The following is an 8,306-nucleotide window of genomic DNA, read 5'->3' as shown; positions in this document are numbered from 1 at the left end:
GGGAGACATTTCTCCACGGGCTTCTCCAGTTTGAGTCCTTCCCATGGGCTGCAGATCWTCACMAATGGCCACAGTGTTAGTCCCTTCCATGGGGTRCTGTCCTTCAGGAACAGACTGTCTGGTGTGGATCYCCTGCAGGGACCCAAGTCCTGCCGGCAAACCTGCTCCAGTGCAGGCTCCCCACAGGGGTCACAGATTCTTTCTGACATCCACTTGCTCTGGCATGGGGTCCTCCATGGRGWGCAGGGCAACAGCCTGCCTCAATAKGGTCTGCAGAATGCCAGATAATCTCTTCCGTGAAACCTGAAGCACTTCCTATTTGGATGAATAAGTGAAGGAGAACAGAGAGGAGCTTTTACAAATCATCTGCTTCTCTTAGCTGTTTAMCTCAGTGGATACTTAAAATACATCCACATCTTGGGGCAATAAAAATATTTGGAATTTATTCTATGGCCAATATGCAGAAATTTATTTGTGGAAGAATGGAGATAAACTTTCTTTGAACTCTGCTGTTGAAGAGAGCGGCTCAAGAAAAACATAAAAGCATATGTTTGGTGCTGAGCTTGTCTTTGAGTGTAGTTACCATTTTGACTAAGTACCTACTTGCCTTTAGAGAACACCATCAATTCTGAGAGCTGCATGTTTGTCTGTCCCTCAAGAGGCATTTCAAATGAAATTGTACAACCCAATTCAGCAGTTGATTTCTTTTGGCAGCTATGAAAGAAAAGTCAGAAGTTTAATTTAAATTCCCGTGAAGAAATTAAATACCAGTGGAGRAACTCCAGAGTAACCTACAGTGTAGTTATAGTGGGATCACATATGGCCTGTGGAATCTTGAAAGAAGTGTGAAACCAGGTGATTCTGAATTGCTCTTGATGTGTCAGTCTGTGGAAAGAGCAGGGGAGGGGAAAGGAGCAGACAGYTTTCAGAAGCCGACAGTTTTCCTGTGTCGGCTCAGCCACCACCGCATGTTTCTGGAAGTTCTGTACATTTCCTAACAAATGTGTTCTTSCACATATTTATACTGCATATGATTTTATGAATCCAGGGGTGGCCTGGAGGATTTCAGAGCCCACATCCATCTCAAATGTGTAACTAGTGATAAATTCTTTCTGGGTCTTTTTTCCTTCTGCTGATAAGTGCAGATGGTGCACAGTTTGGCACTGGCACAACATGTGCAGTAGTGATTTTCTTAGTTACCCCAGAAATCACTAGGATGAGGATCCAGTAATTTGGGCAGACTGAAAAGGAGCACATAGGAAGACATTTGCAGATAACGTATAAAGCAATCGAGCTTTTTTTCCTATTTTCCAACATGTAACAGAAAAATATTCTCACTTGTTAGTATTATCTGACAGTGAATAATCTATTCTTGTTTTTTATAATACTTTGTTGTTAAATCACTATTGCATTTTATGATCTTACATGTGTGCTACAAAATTTCTTGTTCAGACTCTCACCAGCTAATAGGCACGAGAGAAATCACTGGGCATGCTTATGTACCAATTCTGTCTCTGCATACTTTTGACATCAGATAATGTGATACACAGCAGCTTTAACTGAAACAATTCAAACTTCTATAAGCCTATAGTGCACAGCATTATTCATACAAGGAATTCATGGTCACCCTGACACTGTATAGGATCTTTCTAAAATATAAATTGACCTTGATCCTGCCACCAGCCTGGTATAAATTTCGAGTAACTCCAGTGGAATCAATGTATTGATTGGTTGATTGATACAACATAGAAACTGAGTGAAATTTAACTTATAAATGAGTTATAAAAAGTTGTGAAGAAGCTGCTGCATGCCATTATGCAACATTTTTTTGTATGAACAGAAATGGGGCACAGGCCYGAAAACTAAAATCACTTTAGTGGGTTAGAAGATAAATGCTCTGCATCTGTTTCTTGTAACATTCAAGTCATGGCTTCGTACCCTGGGTTATGACATAAAACTAGAATAATTGCATGTAATTAATTCAATAATCTAAATAATCAAATATTATAGTMAAATGAAAGATATACATAAATATATTTTATACATAGAAATACAAAACTTTATGTCTGTTCTCTGAAGTAAAAGCAAGACATTTKCAATTACCGAAATGCGATTCAAGTCTGGAATTCTCGTCGATGCAAAACTGCAAAACTGGCCCGTGGCCACGAGAGGGCAGACAGAACATTCCTTGTAAAGCTTGATTTTGGAGAGAATCGTGTTTTCCATTATAMAACCTGGGATGTTAATTAGCACGAGAAACTCCTGGATGAGCCAGAAACATAGAAACTATGCCGTTMGTTTTACAAAATCTATCTCATAAAATTTCAACCTTAACGAGTCTGGTCGTCTCAACTTTCTGTCTTTTAATAACAATTCCTAGAACAAATATTTTATTTTTTTTTTTAATTACAATGACATTTGACTTAAAGCCTGAAAGGAGAATTTGTTGTAATGTGTGTTAAGCTGTCTATCAATGGTTGCTAATTTTTGCCTTTTAACACCAGCTTAAAGATAAGAATATGTATAATTTCTCACTTCAATTAACAACTTCCTTTGGTTCTTTTTGGATGCAAATACATCTATAGCCCTCACAATATTGTGGCTATGAAAATCAGTGAGAAGTTCAGGGAATTACATCTCCGTCTTCTTCACTAAAATGATCACATGCCTCTATTTTTTCTGCCAAAATTGGGGGGAGGGAGAACTGGATTAATTACTTCTCTCCCTATTTATATGAGTTGGCCTCACCTTTCCTTGACCCATCACTTTGTAGGCAACATAGCTTCATTCACTTAGAAACGATACTTCCATTTTTTGTTTCTGCTGGCTCTATCCCATTGCACCATCTGAGGCACACTGAGTGTCAGCATGGAGRGGGTACTGGTTTAATAACTGCCTCAGCAAGTCATCTCTTCTGCATTACTCAATAGCAAGGTTATAAAACCTGATATTCTGTATGTGCCACAGCTAAACACAAATTAGTATTTTATCTTACCTGTCAGAGTTCATCAAGTGATTTTTAGTCCCTGSGAGCAGAACTCCTTGAGTTCAACAAAGGTAAATGGAAAGTCTTGCATGTAGGGAGGAACAGCCCCATGCTGCCAGGARGACCAGCACATGCTGCAGCTGACCAGCCGGAAAGCAGCTTTGCAGGAAGGGCTGGGGGTGCTGGTGGACACCAACCTGGACAGGAGCCRACAACCTGCCTTTACTAGAAGGAAGGCAAACTATATCTGGGACTGCATGAGGAGGAATGGCTGGCAGGTTGAGGGAAGAGATTCTTCCCYTCTRTTCAGCAYGGGTGGGAGCWCATCTGGAGTACGGTGTCCAGTTCRGGACTCCCCARAACAAAGGAGAYGGAACTAYTGGAGAAAGTCCAGTGAAAGGTCACCAAGCTCATGAAGGGTCTAGAACATTTCTTACATGATGAAAGGCTGAGAGAGCAAAGACTGTGCAGCCTGGAGAAGAAGAGGCTAAGGGAGAGTCTCATGAATTTGTAMAAATMCCTGAAGGGAGYTTGCAAAGAGGATGGAGCCARGCTCTTTCTGTTTGTGCTCAGTGAGAGGACCAGAGGCGATGGGCACCAACTGAAACACTGGATAGTCCATCTGAACAYAAGGAAGCCCTTCAGACTGTGAGGGTGACTGAGCGATGACAAGGTGGTCCAGAGAGGCTGTGAAGTCTCCCTCCTTGGAAACATAGCCCAAGGCAGCGTGCTTTAGGTGGCTTAGCCTGAGCAAGGGTTGGACCAGGTGACCATCAGAAGTCCCCTCCYACCTCAAAAATCCTGTGATTTTATGATACCCATCTTTCCCTGACACCATTGTTCCATCAGCGCAGAACATCCAATGCAGCCTGGTAAAGGAGCTATACAGAGATGTAGCAAGGACCTTCATCCTCTAACAAGATTTTTTCCAAAGAAACTCAATAATGTGGAGATACAGGTGGCAACAAAACACAAATTAGGTACTGATAGATTTACATGTGGGGTTGACCTCTTTTGTGTGAAGATTTCATGTAGAAGTGATGTCCTAAGCTTTTTCTTCAGTCAGCACACCCTCTATAATAACAGCTGAGGTAGATCATTCCCATGATATCCTAAAACCACAACTCTAATTCTKCCATAGTATATTTTTGGAAGGAAATAACAGAAATTTTTCAACAGTTGAGTAATTAATGAAATGAAGGAAAATATTCTGCTGAGCCTTTTCAAACATTCAGCTCTAGACTAAGATGAAGCATGAAAAGAAACACTGAAATAATTTTTTTTCAGAATCTATTAAACTTGTGAACTCTGGAAATCACCAATGAAGCTAGATCACTTGCAAATGGCACAAACATTAARGTTTAGTTCACTTTAATGTGGTGGCCAAGCCATCCAGGTTAAAAACAAATCAGTGGTTCAAAACCATAATAAACCAATTACTGGCTTGACTGGTTATTAATAACATGATAGTGCACTTAATAGGTATTCAGAAAAGCTATTTATGTATTATAACCAGCCAAAAAACATGCTCTCAGCTTTTCTCACACTGCTTTTCCAAGAAAAGTAGGACCTCCTGCTAGTTTGCTCTCACTGGTGAAAAAAACAACAGAACCAACTCTCTTTTCAAATGCATCCATTTATTTTTATGCCAATTCAACTCAAACAAAAACCACATTGAGAAAAGAAAAGGYCAGCAGAAGGAAGCAAAACAGATCAAAATCTATCACCATGTCTGTCAAATATAGGAAGGCAAAAACATCCAGCAAGCCAACTAACCAGAATCCAAACTCCACCAGTGGCAGCCAGCTCCAACTGTTTTAAAGGATGGTGTGAATATCCCACATAAGACCTTAGCAAAGAATACTGGTATATCCAAGAATGGGAATAAAAATTGACCCTTCACAGAGGTCCTGCTGCTGTGCTGCCTGACTCACTTGAAATCCACTGGGCTCAGCCAATTTGTCTGAGAAGAATTGAACCAACATGCACATGACTTCACTCAATTCTTCCCAATCACATATTCTGTAACAAATCGTCTCTGTTTGTGGCTGTATTTATCACTTTRTTCAGGAGTGTAAAACTGTTCACGACCTATGTGTGTCTTGGATCCCAGGTGWGTTTTWACATCCTCACCCATCATTCAACAGTTGACCCGTCCTTCASCTGCTGACATCACCAGCTGCCTCATCCTATGTATCACTCCAGAAAAACCCCAACACCCTCTTGTTCTGATGTCAAATACTACCAGAGCACGGACCAAAGCATAGTCACAGTGCAATGCACTGAATGAGAGTGAGAAGGTAGGCTTAGTTCAGAGTTCAGCCCTATACAGCTTCCTATTAATGCTTTTCTTCCAAAAAGTCAGACAATAAAGAGGGGGAAGAGAGRGGCTGATTTCCAAATATTGCCTCCTGTGTTGGGGATAATATTTCTTTAGGGTTCTGTGAGCACAATAGTTGAAAAGTTGTTACATTTARAATTWAATTTTTACTTAKGTATAATTTCTCAAAATAAYCATGTATCTTTTTCCTATTCCTTCMKACCTTCTCCCACTGGAAGCTCYTCCTCAGCAAAGCCTCCMAGTGAGATAATTCATTCTCTTARCCATGGATTTCTGAAAGTTCTGGGGCTGAAAAGTGTATGATCATGGCTCCTGCTTTGGAGAGGTATGATCCTGGAAACTACTGATTTCTTTTGTGGGTGATTTGCCCTGGACTTTTGACTGTTCACTGAGCTAAAATCCTCTTGGCTTCTTCTGCCAAAGAATTGGGCCAGTTTGTCAGAGAACAGAATTGGGCAGACAGTGTGGGSCCCTCTGCATGCATTGGACATTGTCCAGAGAGCACTGTTCATAGGGATATCGACCCTTGGGCTGGGCCCTGCTGCTAAAGGGAGGTGTCAATGGCTACGAGCTTGAAGTCCCTGAGCCAGCCACCTGGAAGTGCCATGCAATGAAATATTTTTCTGGATTTGAAGGCAAGTTTTAGGATTTGAATGGTGGTTTTGGACTAGTGCAGCTGAAGGTACATGGAATATATATTTTCATAATTCTTTTGATGAGGGTGTGTGGATTACTGGGAATGAGTGGTCCTTTTGTTGGTATGCTGCAGATGGGTTTAAGYCTGTATGTACTTTGTGGATTTGAAGATGAGAGCAGTCAGATCAYGATCTGKTGCTGTGGATGGYGGTTGAAATGCTAGGAGACTGATGRAGTAAAATTGATGGCACAGATCCCTGCCTCAGTGGGCTGCTCTCATGGAGCTGCAAAGAGAAGCCATGAAATGTGGTACCTTCTTATATGTGCAACAGGCAGGGGCAAAAATATCTACTAGTCACAGGCTCCATCTGCAATTCTGGCAGCCAGAAATCGTTTCTGAGAAAGGCTAATAAAGCTCAATAGAGAGAAAATTCCACTGGGATCTGAACAGTGGGGACTCAGAACTGCATTGCATTATAGAGCCACAGCAGTACTGCTGGAAGGAAAGTCTGATTTTTGTTTCTTGCCCATTTGCAGATTATGGATCAACAATTCAGAATATTTTTCTCATTGCAAGCCAGTTGCACTTGAATCTGAGTCATCARTGTAAGATTCCTACAGTGTTCCTGTAGATACCATAGCAGACCACCCAGTACTCTATAAACTGCCAGCATGATAGGATGAGCTTAGGTTTTTTCACTTGAATATGCTACATCAGCCTCTTTTCTGCAAAAACATATGGCCCAAACTCCCAAACATCTTGGAAGAATAACATGTTTCAAATATTTTCAAATTAGTTGCCTATTTTAATAAGGCAAATCAAAATCTTTTGCATTTCACTGACATATGCCAGAGAAGAGGGCTTGATCAAAATAGCTTTTGTCAAAGCTTTGCCAAAGTCAGGATAGCAAGCATGTACCAGTCAGATGAGTATATATTGCTCCTTTCTCCTTGAGACTCACCTCAGACTCCTCTTCCCATTGTAAGATCCATATTTAAAAAGCTAGCAAATCATTCAGTGCAGAGCAACACAGGAGTCTAAAAGGTAAAACTCAAAATGTAAGGAGGTAAAGCAGAGGTCTCTCATCCTTCTCCACAAGAGGAGCTCTGTCACTGTGAAYAAAAGCTTCATTTCACTGTAAAAATCCTGTAGAAAGTAGAAGTCCTGGTGCTTTTCTCTTGCACAACAGAGCAGCTCAAAGCAGAGGCAACTTGTTTAGACATAAATGCCTGCATGAAGTTCTGGAGAGCTCAGGGGTTTATACTGACCTAATACAGCTCCTCTCCTCACAAAGAGCTAATCAACCAGTGTTGAAACACACCTTCATTCTAGTGAAAGGAGGAGTAAAGCATTTCCTCTAAGCACAAAAATAGAGACAAAAAACCATGGCAATTAAGGAAAAAAGYATTTTCTATTGAAAGTCCCATCTTTTCCAGAGTGGAACTAGAACTTTATAGTGAATCTGAATTCACCAGGTGAGTCTCTATGTACATAAATCCTTTTCTATACAAGTGCAAATCCAAACTTATTACTTGAAAGTAACAAGTTTATTACTTGAAAGCTTATTTCCAGCTTCTGTTCATCAGTAACACAAAGCAACAGTATCACATCTCTTTAAGCTGATTCTCTCCTTTTTGTTTGTATGTTTGTTTCATTTTGTAACCTGCTACAAATAATCAGTAGAAGTAATAAAAGCAACCATTGTTTCTTGTCGACATTTGCCAGAGCTAGGCAGAACTCACYCRTTGYATCCTTAGAATCCAGATGCAGTCAMAAATTCTTTGATATTTGGTATTTCATCCCRCTTTTTCCCCTAAAAGTTCAAATATGAAACATGATGCTACTGCCTAAGCTGTCCCAATACTAGTGAAGAAATGAGGGGCTTGAAGTCCTAACAAGAACCTTCAAYTTGAACGTGGTACTAACTCCATTTCAAATTCCTGCTTGCCCAACTGTCTCAAAAGACAGGTAAGAACAGAACTTGTAAAGGTCAACTACTGTATTAGAAGTATTTGATATCAATTTACTGAAAGCATTTTCTCAYGGTTATGTTTTTCTGGCAAGACACATTTATTTTTCTCTTTGCTTTAACGAAACAGAATATCTTTTACTTTGTGCAATAGTCTGCCAGTTCCCCAAGAAATATGTTCATTACAGCTGAAAAGAGGACTGCTAACATAAATTATACTGTGGCTTTAGCGCTCAAAATCTCCTGAAATAATTTTCATAAAGAATAAAATGAACATGTATACTGCATTTCTAATGTAGAAAAAATGTGCATATTTCACGAATCAATCACAGGTGTTTATCATGATATCTACTCCTGTTTTAAACTTTTTTTT

At 40.1% G+C, this 8,306-nt stretch overlaps 1 protein-coding gene across 1 annotated transcript in view; it reads left to right on the top strand.

Annotated features, from left to right (window-relative positions):
* The first annotated feature begins 2,107 nt into the window (after positions 1–2,107).
* Positions 2,108–8,306, top strand: part of SPMIP4 (sperm microtubule inner protein 4) — a 24,238-nt gene continuing 18,039 nt past the window's right edge. Inside the window, 2 exon segments of the mRNA XM_057365441.1 lie at positions 2,108–2,190; positions 7,837–7,935. Of these exon segments, the coding sequence (XP_057221424.1) occupies positions 2,108–2,190; positions 7,837–7,935 (182 nt within the window).

This window comes from Malurus melanocephalus, unplaced genomic scaffold (assembly GCF_030028575.1).
Source record: "Malurus melanocephalus ecotype Western Australia unplaced genomic scaffold, MMel_1.1 scaffold_53, whole genome shotgun sequence".
In the NCBI taxonomy this organism is placed as follows: Eukaryota; Metazoa; Chordata; class Aves; order Passeriformes; family Maluridae; genus Malurus; species Malurus melanocephalus.
Note: the sequence above shows the minus strand (reverse complement) of the source record. Positions and strands in the feature narration are given on the sequence as shown.